The sequence below is a fragment of the Nematostella vectensis genome, chromosome 9, assembly GCF_932526225.1.
Source record: "Nematostella vectensis chromosome 9, jaNemVect1.1, whole genome shotgun sequence".
Lineage (NCBI taxonomy): Eukaryota > Metazoa > Cnidaria > Anthozoa > Actiniaria > Edwardsiidae > Nematostella > Nematostella vectensis.
Window position 1 is genome coordinate 7,420,386 of NC_064042.1, and position 24,760 is coordinate 7,445,145.

Below are 24,760 nucleotides of genomic sequence, written 5' to 3' on the forward strand. Positions count from 1 at the left end.
AAGCTTCAGTCACGGAAGGTCCACATTTGCTGATTAGAAACAAAATATTATGGGGTCGTCATTGGTTACGGGCACTGTGAATAGGAAGTGTAAATAAACAAACATTTTGGAGGATTGAAATTATCACGAGATCAAGTGTTGCAATTCGTTGAAATAAAGTATTTTAAGGGCTGCACAATAGAAGACGTAAATATGAAAAACTCATGAAAAAAACTGACTGAGTAAATGATGAATGACTGACTCTTTGCTTGAGGAGAGAAATGTTATTTTATTTTGCTCCAGGCTACTCTCCTTACTCCACAGGTAGCCCAGGCAATGGTTGCTTGTTCGTAGCTCGGAATCCGGCTGTATCTGAGAGGGGGGACGAGTAAAGCGTTTTTTGTGAAATGTTGTCAATAAAATTGCCTTAAAACTTAGAATTTGCTTTGTTGTTGACAAATTCATGTGTAATACACGATTAAGTAGGGGGAGAGAAGTCATAAATTCCGTTGAGAGCCCCCCCCCCCCCCCCCAAAAAAAAAAAAAATCGTGTATTACACGTTAATTTGACAACAACAAGGCATGTTCTAAGTTTCACACAAAAACGCTTTACTCGTCCCCTCTCAGAACAGCCGAATTCCGAGCTACGGGGGGGGGGGGGGGGGGGGGGCTAGAATAAAAAAAAACACAGTTTGGATTTTGTAAAGGCTTTGCAACGGCGTAGCCAGGATTTTTAACAAGAGGGGGCCCAGAAGGGAATGTCAAGGCAATTTCTCTTGTATTTTAGATAACGTCTCATACATTTACTGTATTTTTGGCTGCTTAAAGGAGGGGGGCCCTAGGTCACCCATGGCTACGCCCCTGCTTTCAAACTTCTGCAATTTAAGTCGTAGATTGTAAATCAGCCCACGACTCCGCACATTGCTCGGTTGAGTTTAGTGCAGGCCCGTACCCAGGCCATCCGAAGGTCCACTTTCGGTCCGACGTGCTATCTGTAGACAAAACTATAAAGCACAAGCTAGATCACTCTGGTTTGTAGCCAAATCCGACAATAAACGTCCCGTGGAGATACTGCAAAGTCATAAAAAATCCCTCTTTGTTCATTCGGGGGCGGTCAGATTTTTATCAGAGAACACCCCACCCCCCCACGGAAAAATTAGTTCCACTTTTTCGGATGCCGCACCACCCACCCCCCAAAAAAAAATCCAGGGTACGGGCCAGCAGTGTGTACTTCAAGGCTAAGACATGTGACAGGTCACGACTAAATCGTGCTGTCTAACCGCCATCTAGGTCGCAGCATGCAAATCCCCCTAAGTACATGCCCGTTTTAGCGCCATAAATTTAGATTTTTTTTTTTTGGGGGGGGGGGTTGCTGTTTGAAACGCTTATTTTGAAATTGAGACTTTAGCTATATGAATAGCTTTATTTCAAGTATTTTAAAAACCTAGCCAGCGTGCATCCGTTTTACAATCACAATATAATAAGAATATACACGCAGGCTATACAAACCATGCTAAATCCAACAGTCATAAATTAAACACCTTCGACAAAAATCCTCGCTTTCGACCCACTATCTTTCATCTGTTCATAGGACGCCCATTAGCTCGACACATTGTCTGTAAACATTTTAGATAAAAAAATGCATTAATTCTGTGTTGTAACTTTTGCACAATTTAATCCTTTTTTTTTCATAAAAATCCGACGTTTTGTTGTCCGTGATATCTAACAGACAGCAAGAGCAATAAACATATAAAAAAATTGCATTAATTCTGTGTTGTAACTTTTGCAGAATTTTATCCTTTTTTTATAAAAATCCGACGTTTTGTTGTCCGTGATTTTATTATTACACTGTAGAACACTTATATGTACAATATCTATAGCACAAATCCATGCTTTGTGGCAAACAATACAACACCAGTAAAACCGTATTACACTTATTTTGCGCGAAGTCAAGAAATCGCGTTATTAAAATACCGATATTTCGCGATACCTTATTTCCGCGAATTCACCCATTACGTAAAATGCAGGCCACTTTATCATCGAGATTTTGTTACAATAATAAATCAAGCAAACAATTTATAATCAAAGCAAAGAATAACGCTCTAGTTATTGAATACCAATCAATAAAGTAATAAAATATAATTCAACAATTATAATATCAATCAATACAGAATAGAAAAGGGTGTATCCATAAAGTTTTGTTAGATAAATATTTCATCCAATGTCTTGGCTGTGTCGTCGTGTACCGATTCATGTAAGTAATGCAATTGTTTGACCAATGACGTAGTTCGGAACTTAATTTCGTTTAGCGGTACACGGACACAAGTCTTTGTGTTTACTCGTCAGGAGCGGATCTTAGCTTTTCGGGGGAGTTTGGCTCAGTGACAAAGGGAGGAGGTTTTTTTTTACATATGGCCTTCTAGCACCCCCTAAACACTCCCACTAGATCCGCTATTGCTCTTTCGCGCATCCCAATATTCGCGTCACCTTGTGACTTGTGAATTTTGAAATTCACGAAAATAATGTGCACGAAACTAACATGTAATAACTATATTATACACCAATTAATAAGGTTGCACTCGAGAATCCATTTGTCGTAGCGCCTACTGGTCTCTAAAAGCCATGTAAATGTTTCCGAGGTACATAAAAAAGAATACTTCATCTTTCAAAACCTGGATTTGTTTTTGTTTACGCTTGTTTATTTGATTCCCATGAACCACGGGCTACGACGCATAGATCCTCCGAGTGAAACCTTATTTGAAATAGGTGTATAAAACAAGGGCAGTCTAAAAGACAATCGAGATAATTGATTGGTCCAAATGAATTGGCTTCTCTAGTGACGTCGTATAATCACGTATAATCAATCTCTAGTATAGCTCATACTCTCTATTTTTGAGCTGTCATATAATGTTCCTCTATCAAGCAAATTCTTATTAAGGTTTTGGTGCACCCCAAAAGTGGGGGCGGGACTAAACTCAACTCAAAATGTGGGCCCAAGATCAACATAGCAGAGTACAAAAGCTTGACAAAAAATATATAAAATATTTAAATTATTTGTTCCTTCATTGTTATACTATTAAAGAGGTGGAGACATTCTGAATGTAGACAAATGGGAGTGAGGGAGGTCAAGCTCATGTTTCAGCCCCTGGGTGAAATGGGACTATCGGGGTAATACTGTCTATAACTAACCCAAAATATTACCCGGTTACCGGCTTTTTCTTTAAGAGCTATTTTACAAAAATATACCCAAAAGCTGAAATGTGTCTTCCTTCTTCATAGTTCCCTACCCGGTAACCACTTACAATAGTCCCAAATCCTAGTGCACTATCAGGCGAACCACAATGGTCTTCATTATTCCCCACAATTCCGATGCGAACCTTAAGGCCATTATTAAAGCCATTTCTGCCACAATTCTCCTGTAGTTTTGAGCCTGCGAGCAAGCCCAGCCAATCATTTCTCGCCATTGACAACTCCTTGAATTCCCCATCAGCAATGACGTCATACAGGGACTCAGAGGGATAGTGTAAGTTAAGCCATCTCAGGTCATCCCTGACCTTCATCCCGATGCAGATGTCTTTGAATGGAACATTCCAGTAGGTGGATAGCTTGGTCTCGTGTTGGTCTAAACCGGTTAATCCTGCTTCAGGGTTGTGTTCAAGCTTATTTGACCAAAGGGGTGAGTAATATTTAAACGTTTCCTGGAAAATCAATAGAGAGTTTTTTTTTATTTTTAGAAGCCGGGTCTCGGGGAGAGAGGAGGCTCTCCCGAACAGGGGAAGGTTGAAAGTTAGGATTTATCACTATGAAAATATTCCGTTCTTACGAAACATATTCTGCAATTCAATCAATACGAAATAAAAACTTAAGATTCCGAACTAATCACTGCAAGTGCATGTCTGACGATAAGGTGTCAATGAAAAAGATCAGCGAAACCACACACAAGAAAAATGCAAACCCCCAAAGCTGACCTCTTTACAGCTAGATTTCGGTACCAGCACCGCTTTCCAGAGATAACTGTTTGCAATTCTTAGGCACCAAAGGCAGAGGGACCCTCGTATTTAGTGAGGAGGCGATTACTAGGTTCCTAGCACAGTCTTATTCAGTAACGCCACACACAGCTTGCTGAGTTTATGATTGAGGTTATCATACCCAACCCCCTAGAGCCAACTGAATGCACAAATGTCCCTTCACCAGAGCAGCATAGGACAACAAAGAGTTAAAAGGGGCAAAACAGACTACTGACGTTTGAGCCATCTGCTTTCATGACCAGCGTCCATCCACCACTTCCGCAGATACTTGACATTTGGCAGTAAACGTCAGTCACTTTTGAGCCCACGAGCATAGTGTACACCTTGTCCATGCGCATACTGTTAGAAAAAGGTAAAAACGGGAATATAAAATCTCACGGTATTAATACTGATTGCTTATAAAGCTTCGATATGAGGCAAGAGACATGATATGAGCGTTATTGGGAAACGTTGTGTGACAGAAACTAAAAGGGGCTGCGAGGAGACTATAAATTTACGAGATAATAAAAAGGAGTTACTTTTTAACATTTGCACATATTAATGAGCTTTGATTCGATTTGCATGTGTTTTATTAAGAAGACGAACAAATACAAGAGTGGGCCATGACTCCGCGACGTTGTCTCGCTCTAAGCGTGAAAACTGATCACGTGGATATAAATGTCACACAAACTGCCGTAGCATACTAGCGTGACAAAATGTTTTAAAAAGGTGCTTTTGGTCTTTTAAAATAACACGCCCCGATATGTATGATGCATTATAAATATTTATTACCCATGTATGGCCGCCGAGGTTGTTTTGGCTAAACATCTTTTACTAAGTTCCCTATATTAGACTCATTTTCGGCTCGATTTTCGTAAATTTTTCAGATTTTATTAATACATCTATGCTTTGTCAGATCCCGCAAGATTTACACTTGTTTGAAATCAAATTATTATTTTTCATGCATTGTAAATGGAAGCAAATTTTTTTAATTAAAATAGAAATATCGAAATCTGCGCGATGATTTTTTTTCTAAATTCACAGTAACACCTAACCATACTCCAGCTTGAAGCACACGAATTTTTGGCTTAAAACTGACCTGTCAAACTCCGCGATTGATGAATCTTTATTTTACGCCAAAATTGTCCTCGCAATCTTTGAAAAAATAAATGCACTCTTGCCTACAAAGATCCATCCCCGAATTTACGCCCCCTGCTAAGCCCACACCCTAAGGCATCTTGTGTGAGAGGGGCAAGAGGACCAGTGTTGCACAAGAATAAATTCGAGATGGTCAGTTCGAGAGTATTATTATTAAGATAATTTGAAAACTAAATCATTTATTCCTTTTCAACATTTGAGCCTAAGCCGCGCCTCTTCTAAACTATTACCCGACGCTATGGCTAAAATAGGCCTTACCGCAAGTACTTGCTTAATGCAGTTGCATGTCCAACCTGCGTTTACGAGAAACTATAATCGAAAGTTGAGGATATGAACGCGCTTCCAACGAAGCCCACGCCAGCGTCACACATGGTAATCGACGGGCTGCCTTGTTTGTTTCACATGTGACAAATTTGCACGAGCGAAACTGAGATCCCATGCATCCCGGGTTGTGCATTTCATACAGATATCTCCTATTCTATTCTATTTGGTTATGCTACCGCCTTTGAACTCTTATTCTAGACTCCACCCGTTTAACCGTTTCGATTTTTTGAAATAAAAAATACATAAAGTACAAAACAAAAACTAGTCATGTGAGAGAGAGAGAGAGAGAGAGAGAGAGAGAGAGAGAGAGAGAGAGAGAGAGAGAGAGAGAGAGAGAGAGAGAGAGAGAGAGAGAGAGAGAGAGAGAGAGAGAGAGAGAGAGAGAGAGAGAGAGAGAGAGAGAGAGAGACTTTGTCACATGTGAAAGAAACAAGGCCGCTATCGTCGATTAACATGTGTGACACTAGCGTAGGCTTCGTTTGAAGCGCGTTCAGATACTCAACTTTTGATTCTAATTTCTCATAAACGCAGGTTCGACATACAACTACATCAAAGCAAGTACTTCCGGTAAGGCCTATTTCACCAAATGAGTCGGGTAATAGTTTGGAAGATGAGCGGGTTGCGCCGAAATGTTGAAAAGGAAAAATTCTTTAGTTTTCAAATTATCTTAACAAAAATACTCTCGAATTGACTATTTAAAATTTATTCTTGTTCTTGTGCAACACTGGTCCTCTTGCCCCTCTCACACAAGTTGTCATCGGGGAGGGATCTTTGTAGGCAAGAGTGCATTTATTTTTTCAATTATTGCGAGGACAATTTTGGCGTGAAATAAAGATTCATCAATCGCGAAGTTGCCAAAAATTCGTGTGCCTCAAGTTGAGTATTGTTAGGTGTTACTGTAGATTTAGAAAAAAATTCATCGCGCAGATTTCGAGATTTTTATTTTAATATAAAAATATTGCTTCCTTTTAACTTGCATGACAAAATATAATTTGATTTCAAACAAGTGTGAACCTTGCGGGATCTGATAAAGCATAGATGTATTAATAAAATCTGAAAAATTTACGAAAATCGCCCGAAAATTAGTCTTCTGTAGGGAACATAGTATATAAGCTGTTTAGCCAAAACAACCTCGGCGCGCCACTTAAAAACACACTTTTTAAAATTGTACATACCTTTTTCGGAAAAATGGCATATATTTTCAAATTATGCACTAGTCATTTGAAACCCCCACCCCCATGGTCCCGGGGAAGGGTGGGGTTAAGGTGGGGGTTTAGAGCATTTTTTCATTATTTTACTCAAAAAGGGGGGTGGATATCCACCCCTTCCACACCATGTAGGGTGGGGGTTTCAATCGTCTAGTGCATTAAGAAACACTAAAATATATGGATAATCATCAATTCGTGAAAATAGTTTGAGTTATGTGTTTTTAAACTCGTCTACTCTTGTTTGTGCACACATTTTAACACTAAATGCCGGTGCTAACACATGTGTCACCTTCGTATATTCTGCGAACGTAAAAAAATTTTAACGGAAACCTATTAATACAAACCTGGATTTCTCGAAGATATCTTTGCATGACCAATCTGCATCAAATGTACTCAATAAGTATGAAATGCAAATAAAGCAAATAAGGATGTAATGTAAAACTGCTACATAACCAGGATGTAGATTGGTTCTAGAAAACTGACATAACGACGTTAGAAAAAAAGCATGTTTTTTTTCCTCTTATGTCGTTATGTCCATGTCTTATGTCGATGATAAGCCCCGTCTACAAAAGCAACTTTCAGGTGACGATGTTACATTTTTTTAATTACCCGTGTAGATGAGCAGAATTGGCCAATTTTTGTGACAACCTGTAGTTGCCGTGCCAACTTGTGACCGCGGTGATCCTAGATAATAATCCCTCAGATACTAAACAGATACTAAAAATCGGTCAGGGGGGGGGGGGGTACTTCATAAAAAAAATAAAATACTAAAAGTAGATATTTACCTACTAAAATCAGCTAGAATCGATGAAAGGCATTATAAATATGGTTTCTTAAAATATTTACAGCAACCTCTGTAATTTGTGTGGATCCTAGACTAATGTCTGATTACAATACCTTGTCTGGTTTAGACGTTTTGCAAATTTCTATGCAATACCTACACAAGGGAATAGCTATAACGTGCATTTCTTAAACGTTTCTATACCGATTTAGCGCTTAGTTATTGCTAAGTTTTCAAACAGCAACCGTCTACTTTTGTACTTTTTGGCGCCGACATAATGAATGTTGTCGAAGGTGAAGACCACCCAAGGAAGTCACCCTTGGATCGCGCGCTTGGAAGTCTGGCTAGCTACGTCAAATACAGAACTGCGCTAATCGCAACAAGTTAAATATAAACTGGAGAGTTAAAAACTGGACTCGAATTGATCGTGATAAAATCAAATCACCCGAAAGAAGGAGATATTTTTTTCCATTTGAGATCTGATGATTTTTTGGACCAGTTTCTGATCTGTTTAAACAACAAAAAAGAAAGAAAAAAAAACATTTTTCATACCCAGCTGCTATTGATACGAACAAATCCAAGTTCGTTCCCCCGTATTTTTTATTTAGTTGTATTAAACTATGTGTATGTGTAGGATTGCCATCTGAATATTTCACGCTAGTGATGACTAAAATAGAAATTTAGCCTAAATCCGCTACGCTGTAAAAACTATTTTGACGTATTTCCAGCCCTACTCTCTAATTCTATGCAGAAAATAAGTAGTTTTGATATCTTTGTTATTAACAATTCACCCCCCCCCCCCGGCTATTAGTTTCTTATTAGTATCTGATTTAGTTTCTGATTATTATCTGTTTAGTATCTAAGACTATTTTAGTATCCAAGATCACCGCGGTGAACTTGTGCAACTTAAAATTATCACATACACTTTTTTTTATTAGAATCTTTTTCTAAGAACGTCCAGCCTGAGATTTCACCAAAATTTAAGAACATGCTAAGAACATGCCGAGGCTGATATATCAGAAAAATATTGCTTTTTGCTTTTTTAGTCCTAATGCGTTCTAAAATGTAGAATCTAATTGTGCTCATATAACCTCATATATTATTGCTATTGATCATTTGTTTAATTCGCTTCCTAATAATTTATTTGGTATTCTATTTTTATATACACTAAAATTCAAGGACATCGTTAGGAAAATATTTAGCCTTCAAAAATAAGAACGGCCTAGCCTCAACAGAAAATTAGACGTTCTCATTTAAAAAAAGAGTGTATAAAACCCTTCTGCTGTAAGTCGGCAATCTTTGTGGCATCTATTGAAAAAAGCTAGCAGGTTTGCTTTGTCCCAGCTATTAGAAATTGTCACAAATGAGAGATTGCTGGTTGGATACAGCAAATAAAAATGTGTAGTTCCAGAAAATATCCATACCCCCCCCCCCCCCCCCCCTCATTGAGGGGATTAGAAATTCCAGGGGAGTGGGGGGTTCAAACGCCCAGGAATTTCCAGAGGGGAGGGGGAATAAAATGCCCTTTTTCCTAGTTACCGTATTTTTTTTTTTTTCAGGGGGTTTGGAAATTTCAGAGGGGTGAGGGGTCATACCTCCGACCCCCTCAATAGGAGGGTATGGATATTTTCCGGAACTACACAATTGGCAAACTATTTTGCTGTTCAAAATAAATGCTAGCGCCTAAAAATTTTCATTTATTGCTCGAGTGGTTGCTAATAATGTAACTCTCAGTACCTTCTGGTAGACAAGAAAAGCCATCACCATGATAAGATGATTGACAGCTACAGCTGTACGAACCAATGGTATTATGGCACGTTGCGTTCACATTGCAATCATTCGGCCTTTCGCATTCATTGACATCTTAAAAAGAGATGAGCGGATAATTAACACGACTCTGATTGGCTTAACACATTTAAATTTTCAGGTAATTCAGTGCAAAAAAAAGTAATTCAGTGCAGAAAAAAGTTAATTCAGTGCAAAATTACTGGACGCTGATTGGCTTTCAAACAAATAAACCATAGAATACTCAAAGAGCCAGACGTGAAACGCACACTGAAATAGACTGTCTGGTATATTTCAACCGTTGTCCTCTAAATCACGACCATCTTTGAGACACAAATAATGTGTCTGTTTCTATAAAATTTTGCCATGTATAATCAAAACTCATGTTAACTCGTTTTGCCTTTTTAAGTATTCAACGAGCTTTTCCCTGTCCTGTTCACGCTAGACAATCATACCAGCGCTAAACCGGACACACGGTTGGGAGCAGACTACAACAAGTAATCGTCAATCGTATCATTCCAACAAGTAATCGTCCGAATGATACCCCTCCCTACCCCACCACCACCACCGCCGCCAAATCCTTCCATGTATATCCTGGCTACGCGGATTATAAGGCTTATAAAATTTCAAACAACGGAGTGTTTATCGATAAAAAGCGTAGTTCACTAGGTAGCAGAGGAAATGAAACAAAATAATAATTTAAAAAAAAAACAAGACAATAGAAATACACAGTAGCCACTTACGTTTCAATAATGCTTATTCTTCTTAACTGTGCAAATAAATCCGTCTCCGGTGAATCCCTGTGTGCATACGCACACGTAAGAACCGTGAGTGTTACTGCAGGTTGCGTTCGGGTGACAAGGGAAATCATCGCTTAAACATTCATCTACATCTGAAATAGAAACGCAATTTCAAGTCCCGTACAATCAGCGCCAACATTTACCAGTGTTGCTGGCACGTCCACGCTTGATTGAGACAACAAGACTATATAGATATGGGTAGACCGTACTGATAGTTGTGCTAGAAGTGGTAGTTTAGTTGGTAGTTATTGCGGTGTTGGCGGCGTGGTACATCCACCACTTTGTGTTTGTACCAGTGAAAGTAGTTGTAGGGAAGTGCTAGTTGTTTTCGTAAGGTTGCTGCACGTCGTAAGGGGATGGAAGTTGTAGGGTGGTGGTAGCTGTGTTTTTAGTGGCTGTTATTACAAACCATTTTCACACTGGGCTCCCGTATATCCTTCTGGGCAAGTGTGCGTGTCAGGGTTGAGTCCAGGGAAACACGTGGCATTTTCCGGGAAATGGTGCGACGAGCAGCCGTTCTGTTGAACCCAAAAATTAACAAATCAGTGTGATTCCCCTTTTCTCTTTATTTGTTTGTCTTTCGGGGTTATTTTTCAGGGTTATTTTTCGGGGTTATTTTTCGGGGTCATTTTTCGGGGTTATAAAATCAAGCCAAGTTTGAATACTGTACGTCACTGAGGACAGTTTTGCTGACGTTTCGACCATTATCCCCGGGGAATGGGGGAATCCGATAAAAACAGACGGGGGTGATCGACGGCAAAATCGATTTAACCCTAAGGGAAGGCACTTTGGGTGTGGTCAACATAAATTCTTACCCCTAAGAGGGCAAATTGGGCGTGGTCGATGGGATTTTTAATCCTTAGAGATGGCAGAATCGAAAAAAAACGTTAAACACCCCCTTAGGAATAGCAATTAGTCGAATTATATATTTTTTAGATTTTAGGTACACCCTATATCAAGTAGGGCAGAGGTTAGCCTTCGCTGTGCATGTTTCTCACTTGTGTAATATCTGGCGTTTATCTGTCATCAGTTTAACAATTACTGTTTGCCTGTTACATTCTATTTAAAGGCATCGTGTCCTTATTTGGAGAGCCACACGCTGTGTATGTTATAGTTGTTGTGTTGTAATAAATTAGTCTGTCTTGGCATTCGTTGCGAGAAGACATCCTGAGTTTGCTCTCCCTGCCTCCGAACCATCCTAAGAACCGACCTTAAATCCACCTGGTCACAAATATTTGTATGGCATTTTTGATTTGTACATTCAGATTTGTATTTCCAAACGATTCCTATTTTATAAAAGTCCATGCAACTCTTTATAGGCAAAAAGATTTGTCAGTTTAAGTATACACCAGCCCCATACACGCAGGCTAAACCTTTTCGTCTGCTTTTTACTGAAAAAAAAATCCTGGAGGCCTATTACTCGTTAAAAAAAATCTTGCACGCCAAATGCTTTGAAAAATAAATCCTGCGCACAAAAAAAGCCCCCCTCCCCACCCCCCTCAAAAGTCAAATGGTCGATCCCTAATAACTCCAACCTTAGTTCCACGGTACACGAATCCTGGCTGGGGGACAAGATCCTGTGGGTGCTGGAGGTGATCTGATGAGCTCAGTTCGCACGTGACCCCGTCAGATGAATGCTGATAGTTTACAGATGCGCACCGCGGGTTCAGGAAGCATTTTGTGGCGCAATTTTTCACGGTATCCAGAGACAAGTTAGCGATCACGTGGTTTTTCAGGGCGGTGTCATTGGATGCTGGGAGCAACGGCAGAATGCGACATGGGATTGATGCATCTAACGAGTAAAGAACATCAATGCCGTTTTAGGAAAAGGAGAAACTATAAACGTTTTCAGAAAATACATTAGTAAGGTCGGCAAAGAAAACACAAAGCTTAAAAATTTACGTTTGTTACGTCCCGTCGAGTTTTAGGCCCCTCCTGTCAAATTTTTCATGGAGGTAAAAAAACAGATTGTAAGATGTACGAGCCATCACCTGAAACTAAATGTCCTTGGAACATTTTAAAAGACAAGGAATTTGTCGAGTTTTGGCCGGTAGCCGTAAAGATTGTTTTTGTTTCAAATTTTTTCAAAAGATTTTCGAGCTAAGCGTTTCTTGCTTGATTGATTTTTTTTAAATCCCCAACTTGTAAAGGTATTTGGAAGAAGTATTTGTAAACGGTATTTGTTGAATACGCGAGGACGAAAAAAGCCGTAGAAACCTCCACCATTTACCGATCGCGATGAAAATCATTATGATGTAAATATAAATTTTGAAAACAGCAATAAGAAATGTCTTTTAAGCTAACACTTTTCAAACTTCCAAATATTATTTAACACGTATCTTCGGAAACACATGCCGCTCCTAACTCACCAGTTCCACCGAACACTACAACCGAAAGAAGCCCAAGAAGGGCCAAGATAACGAAGGACCAAGCTAACATTATGACCTCGACGATGGGTAAATTCTCTCTCCTAGCGCCCTTATTCCACTGAACTTGTGCCTTGGAGTTTAGAACGCCTTATAGCAGTAGCGGATCTAAATAGGAGCGAAAATAGAAGAGTACTGGCAGATGTTAAGGGCCCATCTGCAGCTGTAATTCGCTAAGACCTCTTATTGGCTCGATCTCGTCTGCACCAGACAAGGAATGTAAATAAGCGCTGGCTCACAACAAGACAAATAATGGGGAGTTTGTCCTATTTTGAAGTCAGTTTCGAAAGGGTTAATACGTCAATATCACTCTCAAAATTCAAAATTTAATCCCATTATCAGCTAAATAAAAACAGGGTAGTTAGTTTGCACTGTTGTCAAGACGGATTTGAAAGGTAAGCGTATTTTGTGCAGTTATTTGGTGTCTTTACTGTATTAATAGATTGATTCCTCGGTATTTAACCCTTACTTATTGTCTGATAAAAAAGTGATAAATTTTATGTCTGCTAAACTGACAGTGGAGAACTTCATTTCATAAATAAATAATACCTTACTCTAGGTCATCAAAACTAGGACAATATGTCTTGCGATCACAAGTTTTATGGGTTTCCTGTGCTTATTTCCGACAAGCCTGGGTCGAGTGGAGTTGATCCAATATGGCGTCCGAAGGGAAAGGAACAAAGATAGAACAAGATGTTGTTATGGAAGATCTGACCACTCCAAAGGACAAGGAGTCGCAGAAAATGTTCTCTCTAAAAAAGTGGAATGCCATAGCGATGTGGTCGTGGGATGTTGAATGTGATACATGCGCTATTTGTCGTGTGCAAGTCATGGGTAAGAAATTCATATCTTTTTACTAGTTGTAAGCTTACTAAAGTACTAAGTATATATATATATACTTACTTGACTTGTAAAGAAGAGTGGCAGTGAGTTTTTATTTGTAATATTTTTTTGCTGTACAGATGCTTGCCTAAGGTGTCAGTCAGACAACAAGCAAGAGGAATGTGTTGGTGAGAACAATCGAATTTTTTTTTTCACTTTAATCAACAGAAATTAATCCCAAGTTTCTGTTGAATGCGGTACTCTACACAAAATGTATTCTTATCCTTTTTGCGAGATGTCTCTTGCTTCACAACTCAGAGAAATCCATAAAATACTGGTGCAGTCGATCTCCTCAATACTTTGAACTGAAGTTTTGAGTTAAGAATCTTAATGCTGCTACGTGTTCTCGGCTCTGTAGGAGTTTGTGACATGCTCGAACTCTTGCTGATCTTAAAGTCAGATTTTTCATCTCACCTCAAAATATGGGTTGCATAACACTCTAGTTCATTACATTGTTCCAAAAACTGCCTAATTGTAGCTTATGTTGTCATCTTGATTAGAGACATGATTGATGAGTTAAGGATACCGTAGACGCAAGCAGTAATTACCCCGATCGTCCTGGCAAAATTGCTCGCGCTCGCGTCGGATTAAAGCAAATGCCAGCAAACTATATATCAATTTTAAGCTTAATGGGGGGGGGGTGAATAGGTTCGCGGATCGGCAGATTCGGCCCCGAAATGCTCACGGATTACGGATTTTGATGATTATTTCAGCGGATTGGCGGATTTTGGAAATACGGCGGATCACGGACCTGTTGACAATTTGGGCATGGATTTCGGTCGAATTTCGGATTTTAAATGAATTTCAATTGGTGCTATTTTGTTTATCTGTCAAACCATGCGGATCTAAAGATATCCGCGGATCCACGGATTTGCCCCGAAAATGTTGCAGATCGGCGGATTTACATACCCATATTCCCCCCCTAATGATTGTACTTTCCTCCTAAAATAATCATTTTTTATACGCGCTTAATTTTGAGTGCTTTTGCCTGGTCCGAAGTGCGAAATCGACCACTTTTAAACATGCGAATGATTTATACACCAAAAGCGCATAACCTCCCGGGATCTGCCTTATATCTTTCGTCATGTACTGAACTGACAAACCGTGTCTACAATTGACGTCACACAGCCTCGTTGATTAATAATCAAGGGTCAAAGTTAGACGTGGAATAATTTTGCTTCTTTGGCTACAATGCGCTAATTAAGTAAAAGCTATTGATTATCCGCGGCACGGTGTGACAGAACAATATCTATACTAGACGCTTGCCAAGTTGCGCAGGAATCGGGCGGTTAGAAGTGTACCTTCATTTCACATATTTAAAGTAAGATGGGGTGAAATTTGATTGCGAGATATCAGTGATTGGAGTTGTGTAAACATTAGAGGCAGCGTGACAGTAATGACAGACGAAGAGCAAATAGAGCCGCGTATGGCAACCAATCACATTGCACGCTCTACACGCAGCGGGAAAACTCTTAGGCACTCAAATGTCATAGCGCTAGTCATGCAAGTGAAGGAAGATGCCTAGACAGAAGCGAGCTTGCACCGAAGAAAAGAAGAGTGCGGAAAACTTAAAAAGACCGCGAACGGAGACAACTCTATGTTTTGGGCTTTCTTCCTCACTTCTTTGAAGGAAGCCAAGGATTCTTACTTAATCTTGGCGTAGTTTACAACTATACAAAATTTAGAGTAAACGCTTATAAAGTTGATATAAATACGGATAAATCTCAGATAAAACGTCGATAATGATACGCGCTTGTATGCAGGGGATGTAAGAGGGAAAAGCCGTAAAACTAAGTTCCCTGGATGTTGATCGCGGGACTTTGAGCTAAGTAAACATGATTATGGGATTATCGACACCTTCAAGAATAACGCTACACTCGTTTGAATTCAGTTTTTCTTGAATATCTGGCGAAGTATTTAAAATTTTGGTGGTATTTTTTTGCTAACATCTAGAGTGTGCCTATTGTCATCGAATGGCATAATAAAAAAATTTCACCCGAAATGAAGCCATTTGGGTCTACGGTATCGTTAACAGCTCACTTTCAACTCAGGTTCATATGCGTACAGAAGCATCATTTTAATATTTCTAGAATTGAAAACATTGATCACTAGGGATTTCAAAAGAGAAATTAAAAGCATAACAATAGGCAACAAAAGGATTTTGCTGAAAGATCTTTCCATGTCTCAACCAGTAATCAAACCTGTCAAAGCAGAGGGGAAAGGCCTGATGTAATTTTGATCTCATCTTTGCAGTTGTATGGGGAGAATGTAACCACTCATTCCATAACTGCTGTATGTCCCTATGGGTCGTCCAGAACAACAGATGTCCCCTCTGCCAGCAAGAATGGGTGGTGCAGAGAATTGGAAGATAGCAATGGATTCTCAATGATTACAGCAAGAGGAAACTTTTCTCATTAAGAACACTGGGCTTTCACTGTTGTCAGTGAAAGCCCAGATGGCACAGACTTTACCAACCTACAATATTTGAAAATATTCAGAAAAAATTTACAGAGCAACAATTTTCTATTTCTCAGGCAAAAATTGGTGTCCCAATGATTCTCTGGAAGGGACGAGTTCTAATCTGAGTATTTACCTGATTATTTTCTAGCAGTGATCCAACTAATAAGAATTTAAAAAATAGAAAAGTATTAAGTTGGATAGTTTAGTATGTAACATTTAAAGTTGAGGTTTCTGTCTCTATTAGATCTAACTACTTTAAACTATTATACCATCTGATGTTTGCACATTTGTTTCACAATTTGTTGCACAATGTATGATAATTTTGTGATTACCTAGGTATGATAGTGACTGAAACATCTACCAATCTTGTTCCTGTCAAGCAATAAGCCTAAAACACTGTTGATCAATAATTCTTCTTCTAGCAAAAACAATTTTTACTAGCTAATCAAATTTTTCTATGAACTTGCATGAAGGCTGTAGCTAGAAAACTTAAGGAGGCCAGTTTTCAGATTCTTGCTTCAGAGGCAGATATTTTTTCATGTCTTTTTTAAAATTCCTAAAAGCCCCCCTACCCTGCCTCCATGCTCGCTACGGCCCTGTGTGTCGAATTTTTGGTTGGAATGTCAGTGTGTTATTTATTACTATATTGTTCTGTATAATATATGTAAAGGTCTGAAAGCATTTTGTTTTACAATTACTGATTGATAAGAGTAGAACGTTTTTTTGGGGTAATCTATACAATAAGCAATTCATGTTGACCTTGTAAGCTCTTTCAACTAGGACAAAGCTTACAAGGTACCCCCCTACCTCTTAGATGACAAAGCTTACAAGGCACCCCCCTACCTCCTAGATGACAAGGCACCCCCCTACCTCTTAGATGACAAGGCACCCCCCTACCTCCTAGATGACAAGGCACCCCCCTACCTCCTAGATGACAAGGCACCCCCCTACCTCCTAGATGACAAGGCACCCCCCTACCTCTTAGATGACAAAGCTTACAAGGCACCCCTCTACCTCCTAGATGACAAAGCGTACAAGGCACATCCCCTACCTCCTAGATGACAAAGCTTACAAGGCACCCCCCCTACCTACTAGATGACAAAGCTTACAAGGCACCCCCCTACCTCCTAGATGACAAAGCTTACAAGGCACCCCCTACCTCCTAGATGACAAAGCTTACAAGGCACCCCCCTACCTCCTAGATGACAGAGCTTACAAGGCACCCCCCCTACCTACTAGATGACAAAGCTTACAAGGCACCCCCCTACCTACTAGATGACAGAGCTTACAAGGCACACCCCCTACCTCTTAGATGAAAAAGCTTACAAGGCACCCCCCTACCTCTTAGATGACAAAGCTTACAAGGCACCCCCCCTACCTCCTAGATGACAAGACACCCTCTACCTCTTAGATGACAAAGCTTACAAGGCACCCCCTACCTCCTAGATGACAAGGCACCCCTACCTCCTGGATGACAAGGAACCCCTCTACCTCCTAGATGACAAAGCTTACAAGGCACCCCCTATCTCCTAGATGACAAAGTTTACAAGGCACCCCCTACCTACTAGATGACAAAGCTTACAAGGCACCCACTACCTACTAGATGACAGAGCTTGCAAGGCACCCCCTACCTCCTAGATGACAGAGCTTACAAGGCACACCCCCTACCTCTTAGATGACAAAGCTTACAAGGCACCCCCCTACCTCCTAGATGACAGAGCTTACAAGGCACACCCCCTACCTCTTAGATGACAAAGCGTACAAGGCACATCCCCTACCTCCTAGATGACAAAGCTTACAAGGCACCCCCCCTACCTACTAGATGACAAAGCTTACAAGGCACCCCTACCTCCTAGATGACAGAGCTTACAAGGCACACCCCCTACCTCTTAGATGACAAAGTTACAAGGCACCCCCCTACCTCTTAGATGACAAAGCTTACAAGACACCCCCTACCTCCTAGATGACAAGGCACCCCCCACCTCTTAGATGACAAAGCTTACAAGGCACCCCCTACCTACTAGATGACAAAGCTTACAAGGGACCCCCTGCCTAATAGATGACAAAGCTTACAAGGCACCCCCTAGAGGACAGAGCTTACAAGGGACCCCCTACCTACTAGATGACAAAGCTTACAAGGCACACCCTGCTACCTCCTAGATGATAGAGCTTACAAGGCACCCCCCTACCTCTTGGATGACAAAGCTTACAAGGCACCCCCCTACCTCCTAGATGACAGAGCGTACAAGGCACACCCCCCTACCTCTTAGATGACAAAGCTTACAAGGCACCCCCTACCTCCTAGATGACAAGGCACCCCTACCTCCTGGATGACAAGGCACCACCCTACTTACCAGATGACAAAGCTTACAAGGAACCCCCCCACCTCCTAGATGACAAAGCTTACAAGGCACCCCCTATCTCCTAGATGACAAAGCTTACAAGGCACCACCCTACCTACTAGATGACAGAGCTTGCAAGGCACCCCCCTACCTCCTAGATGAAAAGGCTTACAAGGCACCCCCTACCTCCTAGATGAAAAAAGCCCTCCCTATCTGCTAGATGACAGAACTTACAATGCAATTTATGTGAGGGTCTGTGCAGAGGTTTGTGTGTTGCACAGGGAGGGGCGGGGCGAATTTGATTGGTTTCCAACATGCATATTAGATGAACATCACACTTGATGATCATAAATATAAAATATGAAATCCTTTGACAGTTGGTTGTAGTCAAAGTACTGACAAATGTAACAACTCTTTATTAGTATTTTTCAATGTGTCATCAGTTGTGGCTGTACAAATTGCAATGAGTTATGATGCTATCTAGGAACAAATATGAAAATAGTTCTTACATCAAGATTTTCTATTTTAAAAGTATTTGACTAACAACTAGTTGCTCTGTATCCCTCAAAATATGTTGACATTGAGGCGTGCCTCTCTGATCCAAACATCGACGACTTAAAAAGCATGTCAGCAACCAATTTTTTTATCTTAGCAAAGTAAAAAGAATAAGCCATTCTTATCGGCTTATTTTGGAAAACTGTTACAAAATTTTCAATTGAATTTGGTAATAAAGAATAAGATTTTGTATTCAGGTGGTTATTTTGGGGTTTCTTCTAATCATTTGTCTTCGCATATTGGTTGAAAGCAACAACAAAGGTGTGGCTGACAAGGGCTCTTTAAGTTGCTTGTAAGGCATTCACTTCATAGACAATTTTCATATTTTTAGTAAAACAATAGTGAAGAGACTTGGGCATTATGCTAGATATAAGGCCACTGCAAATAATTTCATCTGAAAACTGTCCACACTATGTATACAGGTAAACCCGAAAGGGTGAAGGATCTATGGAGTACGCTAAGTTTCATTACAAACCAGTATTTTTGGACAGGTGGGATTCTTTAGATACAGGTGATTAAAAAAATAGGTATGACTTATATTCTTAAAGTAACAGTTGCTTAAGTAATACATTATTATATATACAAGGTACAGTCCAGTTTTTCATATTTTATAAAAGAATCAAGTCTATGTTTTACATAACTGAAAAGTTACAAGAGTAAACTATAAACCATAAAACCTCATAAACAAGCCCAGTATTCATCTTGAGAAGAAGCACTCTGTTTTATTGATTTGGAATGAATGAGAATTTCATATAAAAAATTGAAAATGAGCCTATAAAAGGTCAGGGTTGCTTGTTTGATGAGCCATATTTCTTAAGGGAGGTTATGCTAAAAAAAACTCAGAAAACATACTTTAATATGCTGCATCAAAATTGATGGCCATAACAAAACAAAAACAACACAAATAATAGACTTGCTTACAAGATTTTATGCCATACTCTGTAAGAAGCAATAACTGTGCCTGGAAGAAATTACCAAGAAACCAGACATGTCTGTCCTGCCTGATATTTGATACTCTTATTATCAAAATCAGCTTTCAGATAAAATGTAGCAACTAGCTGTTGAATATATATTGGAAATAATCACATAATCCTAGAAATAGTATGAAAGTTTTTATTTAATTGTAACAAATCCCTTAATACATGAAATTTTCACAACACTTAAATTTTGAAAATTTATAATTCTCAAAATAATGCTAAATGAAAGATGCAATTAAAAGAAATTTTGTAAAAGATGACATAAAAACATTCACATTAAAAGGATTGGAGAAGGTTTGCATCAGCAATTTAAAGCCTAGTCTATTTCTAGGAGGTAATGTCTAGTTCTAGTTAAAAGTTTTGTACTTTTGTTGCATTTAAAAATCAAAGTTTGTTTTAGTAGAAAAGTTTGTTTTACTTGAAATGTCACAAAAATTTCATGTAATAAGATACAGTGTTTACTATACGTACAGCATTCTGCTCTGACCTACTATAGCCCAGCCCATCCCTTAGATAGAAAAACTGCTTTATGGGAAAAAACATGATAGCCAGATGATATTCCTAAAAAAGGTAATTTTCACAGGAAGTTGCACAGCTAAGCTGCTAACATTTAATTGGAATTAATTGTCAGAGTTTGCTATATAAGTAGTACTATAATCACCATGAAATCATGGCGTACTACTGTAGGTCCAATATTGATGTGCAAACTCTAAGAATCGTTGGCGTAGCAAACCACTACCCATTTGGGGGTTATCAGGCACCTAAACAATGTTGAGTGCTACGAATGCTCACCTCACGCTCGCTCAATCACTTCACATCATACTGTTGTCTGTTTACCAGGTTGGGTTATCCTAGGCTTAGCATACTCTACAAATTCATCAATCAACACAGGCCAGGCTCCTGCAAAACGGGAAAAATCAATCATCTCTATTTTATAAAGATAAATAAACTTATTCCATATGGGGTAAAGTACCTTCTTCGTCATAATTGCTCATGTCATCCTCAATCATGTTGCTGAAATCCAGCAAAAGGTTCCATGTATCTCTAGATATTGCCCTCTTATGATGATTCTGACAAGTGAAAAAACAAACAAAAAACAAGAAAACGATTAACAAAAGTGTTAGAGGAGGGATGGGCTGATTTAACCACATATGGGTAAAGGTTGGAGAGAGCATTAGGAAAGCGATTTAAAGACACTTAAAATGCTGTGTTATGCTCTATAAAATGTCCTACATGTAATCTTCTAAACACATGTTAGAAAAAGAATCAATCAAAATACTAATCAACATAGTTGTGTTCATTAACCAGAGTATTGAATTTGGTTAACCAAAAACTGGTACTTTTTCAAATGTTCGTTTTTTATAAGACTTTTTCACACAGACTGAAGAAGGTAAACTGGGTAAAAGGGAGGAACTGCCATCCACCCAGACCCCCTCCCCTACCTCAATAATAAAACATTGTGTGCAACAATTTAGCAAGTAAACAGAAACAAATTAGTGAGTACATACCAAAAGAAATTCACACCAGATGTCAAGAAACTTGAATCTTGAGTTAAGCACTATTCTCCAATATGCAATAGCCATTTCTAATTCTAAGCAAAGAAAAAAAAAAGAAGACTTTTATTATGACTTTAAAGAGATTATCTACTTAGAAACTGTTTAAATCTGTACTACCACAAAAGATTTCAAATTGAATGGGATGAGGGTTCCCCCCTCACCTCCCAAGGTTGTATGCAACTGAGTAAAATGACTACCATACAAGTAGTTCTAAAAAAGCACTGGAGCTCATAGAAACTAGACAAGAAAGAGACAAATATTTAATGGACGAAAGTTTATTGAAAAAAGCTATCAAGTTGTAAAATGATATAGAGAAAAAAAACTGTTGTAGTTGTATAAAATTGATATTAAATTAATAAAAACACCTTCGGTCTTTTGTGCAAACTTTTTGTGCCTCCCTAAAATAAACACCTCGTCTGAGAGTCGAAAAATTTAATAAGTGCCAGGGCGCTTATTCAAGTAAATACGGTATCTGTTATATGGAGGAGGGTGTCCGTTATATGGAGGGTGTCCATTAATATGTGGGAGGGTGTCTGTTATATGGAAGAGGGTGTCTGTTATATGGAGGAGGGTGTCCATTATATGGAGGAGGGTGTCTGTTATATGGAGGAGGGTGTCCATTATATGGAGGAGGGTGTCTGTTATATGGAGGAGGGTGTCCATTATATGGAGGAGGGTGTCCATTATATGGAGGAGGGTGTCTGTTTTATGGAGGAGGGTGTCTGTTATATGGAAGAGGGTGTCTGTTATATGGAGGAGGGTGTCCATTATATGGAGGAGGGTGTCTGTTATATGGAGGAGGGTGTCCATTATATGGAGGAGGGTGTCTGTTTTATGGAGGAGGGTGTCCGTTATATGGAGGAGGGTGTCCATTATATGGAGGAGGGTGTCTGTTATATGGAGGAGGGTGTCCATTATATGGAGGAGGGTGTCCATTAGATGGAGGAGGGTGTCCATTATATGGAGGAGGGTGTCCATTATATGGAGGAGGGTGTCTGTTTTATGGAGGAGAGTGTTCATTAATATTGAGGAGGGTGTCTGTTTTATGGAGGAGAGTGTTCATTATATGGAGGAGGGTGTCTGTTATATGGAGGAGGGTGTCCATTAGATGGAGGAGGGTGTCTGTAATATGGACCCTCCAAGGCACTATGGATCACGTTTCTAATAAAGCCCTCCTAAACAATAAGGCCTGTCAGGAGTTATACAGTATGTCATGAAACATAGTAATTGACTCACCTAAACTTTTCTGCCCTGGATTTTTGGCAAAGTTGAAGGTAAATTGATATAAATCTTTAAACTTTGAGGAATCTCGAAGTTCATTTTCTAGTGACGGAAGTTTACTTTTAAGCTTGTCAATGGAATCACAACTGAAAAAGAACATATAAACATAAGTAAGGGCTTCACTATCCCATGCAACATCTACCATGACATTTATATACTGAGAGCCCTTACCCTAATTCTGTCATCCCATCTGTGAATTCTTTCCGACTAAACTCGCATTGTGTGGCTGCCCTGAACTTCCATGCTATAATTAGCACCTTAAGGCTTGCAGGGTCTAGACTTAGATCTTGGCAAAAATGGCTGATGCCCTCAGCTAATATCTTATCATCCTCATCAGGCTCTAAAGCAAAAAAAAAAACATTCATTGAGTTGCCTTATCACCGTAGAGCTAGCATCAATGGCTCCATCCTTGATATACAAGTACAAACAGTATGAAGTTCACAGAGGGACATCAAACCAACGTTTGCAGGATTGTAATTTTCTCTTTCTTTTTTGAAAATAGAACACCTCTATCAATTAAAAAAGTTGATTTTGCAAACAAATGAGGCTTTCATAATTCGCGTGTCATCCGTCAACCGACCTGTGAATTCTGACAATCTTTTGCATTTTTTGGGGGGAGGGAGGGGAGAAACGAAAAGAAACATGTCCTAGTTAAAAATGAAACCCCAAACATGGCCCAAGTAGAAGAACCAACAAATTTTGAAGTAAATGCTGTTTGAAATTAAAAGCAAAAGTTTTTAATTTTCAAACTATGCCAAGCTTGACTGAACTACTATTATGCATTATCGGAAAGTGCAATAAAGCTTGGCTGAAGTTCTATATACTTTAAAGTGCAAGAAACTAGAATTACTGTAAACAGAACAAGTAAAGATAAGCATTTTGTTTCTTTTGTTGACATTGTCCAGGTCTTTTCTGTGTGACAGCCAAGAAAATAATAACTCAAAGATCAAGTAAAAAAACTAAGAGCCAAGTTAAACGTACCTTCATTTTCCCCACAAAGAATTTTACCATTGTTGCAGAGTTTTGCTGACACAGAAACTAATATATAGGAATATACCAAAATCACAGAGGTAATTACCTAAATTACTTCCTTTAAAATATTCTACAGTCTATTACCATCAATTCGTGATCAAAACAAACATGGAAAGGAACAAACTGTACAACAAACATTGTCCAGGTCTTTTCTGTGTGACAGCCAAGAAAATGATAACTCAAAGATCAAGTAAAAAAAGTAAGAACCATGTAAAAAAATTCCTTCCTTTTCCCCACAAAGAATTTTTTAACCATTGTTTACCCTTGCAGAAATTTGCTGACACAGAAACTAATATATAGGAATATGTAATGAATAGGAATATACCAAAATCACAGAGGTAATTACCTAAATTACTTCCTTTAAAATATTCTACAGTCTATTACCATCAATTCGTGATCAAAACAAACATGGAAAGGAGTCTCCTTGTTTCTAAGGTAGAGGTAGACCTCTGTTTAGTTCCAGGTTATTTTAGTGCATAGGATGTTATTATCGGATGTCATAGGGTATATAAATAGGTGAAACGCTGGGCACCTCGACAAGTGTGCTTGGGAGAATGAAACGCTCACTGTCCAGTGGAATTTTGTCTGTTTTGTCTCATGTAGCCCCTATGATCATTTATGCCGGAAACTCCAATATACTTATGACAAAACAAAATATATAAACACGAGCTATTTATCCGAGGGAAACAGAAATCCTGCCATGGTTTTCGATAAGAACAGAATCGTAGTACGCGAAGTAAAGCTGACATTCAGGGTCATCTTACTCACCTTTATAGCGATCAAACAGACTAGACAGCTTCTTCTTATCCAGTATCACTCTACTCTCGGTATCATATCGTTCAGGATTCTGGAAATAATTGTCTGAGGCAACATCTAGCCGCCAGTCGTGCTGGTTTAAACATGTAATCGCTGTCCTCTCGTTTGTCTCAGTGAAGGCGATGAACTGACGCACTTTTTCGCGTTGGGAAGATTTTAGCCTGTGCTGTTGGGACACAAATAATATTCCACGACATTAAGCATTTGCATGTGATCAATTGGGGAAAGTGATAGAGGTATTGGGTTGTTAATTCACGGGTAAATCTCACCATTTCCACATTACAATTTGCTGAACCAACCGCCCTGAGTACTAGAACACAATCCGCGCCTGCAGTGCGGTCAGCAGATACACTACCCTCTGTACCCTAGAGATAAAAAAAAACGCTTTAAA

General features: G+C 39.3%; 3 protein-coding genes across 5 annotated transcripts; 1 reads left to right on the top strand and 2 right to left on the bottom strand.

The window, feature by feature from the left end:
• Nucleotides 1-1,799: 1,799 nt before the first annotated feature.
• Nucleotides 1,800-12,575, bottom strand: LOC116601871. Of its 2 annotated transcripts, XR_004290179.2 has the most exons (9): nucleotides 12,412-12,575; nucleotides 11,578-11,834; nucleotides 10,452-10,560; nucleotides 10,012-10,134; nucleotides 9,195-9,320; nucleotides 7,021-7,054; nucleotides 4,223-4,346; nucleotides 2,652-3,677; nucleotides 1,800-2,436 (listed from the first exon to the last, which is right to left on the bottom strand). XR_004290179.2 is itself a non-coding variant. In XM_032362684.2 (8 exons), exons 1-8 carry the CDS (start codon nucleotides 12,479-12,481, stop codon nucleotides 3,207-3,209), a joined length of 1,314 nt encoding a protein of 437 aa, XP_032218575.2. In that variant the 5' UTR covers nucleotides 12,482-12,575; the 3' UTR covers nucleotides 1,800-3,206. The 2 variants fall into 2 exon arrangements, 1 of the variants encoding a protein (XP_032218575.2); XM_032362684.2 differs by having other exon boundaries at nucleotides 1,800-3,677.
• Nucleotides 12,576-13,083: 508 nt separating this feature from the next.
• LOC5518202 (RING-box protein 2) lies at nucleotides 13,084-16,491 on the top strand. 2 transcript variants are annotated; one of them, XM_001638067.3, is made up of 3 exons: nucleotides 13,092-13,302; nucleotides 13,431-13,478; nucleotides 15,604-16,491. In XM_001638067.3, exons 1-3 carry the CDS (start codon nucleotides 13,125-13,127, stop codon nucleotides 15,720-15,722), a joined length of 345 nt encoding a protein of 114 aa, XP_001638117.2. In that variant the 5' UTR covers nucleotides 13,092-13,124; the 3' UTR covers nucleotides 15,723-16,491. The 2 variants fall into 2 exon arrangements, with proteins under 2 accessions (XP_048588298.1, XP_001638117.2); XM_048732341.1 differs by lacking the exon at nucleotides 13,431-13,478 and having other exon boundaries at nucleotides 13,084-13,302.
• Nucleotides 16,492-18,545: 2,054 nt separating this feature from the next.
• Nucleotides 18,546-24,752, bottom strand: LOC116601872 (DCN1-like protein 1). The gene is made up of 7 exons (XM_032362687.2): nucleotides 24,639-24,752; nucleotides 24,322-24,535; nucleotides 22,693-22,861; nucleotides 22,477-22,607; nucleotides 21,193-21,275; nucleotides 20,658-20,754; nucleotides 18,546-20,584 (listed from the first exon to the last, which is right to left on the bottom strand). Exons 1-7 carry the CDS (start codon nucleotides 24,639-24,641, stop codon nucleotides 20,502-20,504), a joined length of 780 nt encoding a protein of 259 aa, XP_032218578.1. The 5' UTR covers nucleotides 24,642-24,752; the 3' UTR covers nucleotides 18,546-20,501.
• Between the last annotated feature and the right edge of the window lie 8 nt (nucleotides 24,753-24,760).

Coding starts and splice junctions, on each gene's coding strand:
- LOC116601871 (XM_032362684.2), bottom strand. CDS start 12,481: ATGTTAGCTTGGTCCTTCGTTATCTTGGCCCTTCTTGGGCTTCTTTCG. Junction 11,835..12,411: donor TGTAGTGTTCGGTGGAACTG/GTGAGTTAGGAG, acceptor TTTACTCGTTAG/ATGCATCAATCCCATGTCGC. Junction 4,347..7,020: donor GATATCTTCGAGAAATCCAG/GTTTGTATTAAT, acceptor TTTTTCTAACAG/TATGCGCATGGACAAGGTGT.
- LOC5518202 (XM_001638067.3), top strand. CDS start 13,125: ATGGCGTCCGAAGGGAAAGGAACAAAGATAGAACAAGATGTTGTTATG. Junction 13,303..13,430: donor TTGTCGTGTGCAAGTCATGG/GTAAGAAATTCA, acceptor TTTGCTGTACAG/ATGCTTGCCTAAGGTGTCAG. Junction 13,479..15,603: donor CAAGCAAGAGGAATGTGTTG/GTGAGAACAATC, acceptor TCATCTTTGCAG/TTGTATGGGGAGAATGTAAC.
- LOC116601872 (XM_032362687.2), bottom strand. Junction 21,276..22,476: donor TCCAGGGCAGAAAAGTTTAG/GTGAGTCAATTA, acceptor TTCTTTGCTTAG/AATTAGAAATGGCTATTGCA. Junction 20,755..21,192: donor TCTGGTGTGAATTTCTTTTG/GTATGTACTCAC, acceptor TTCACTTGTCAG/AATCATCATAAGAGGGCAAT.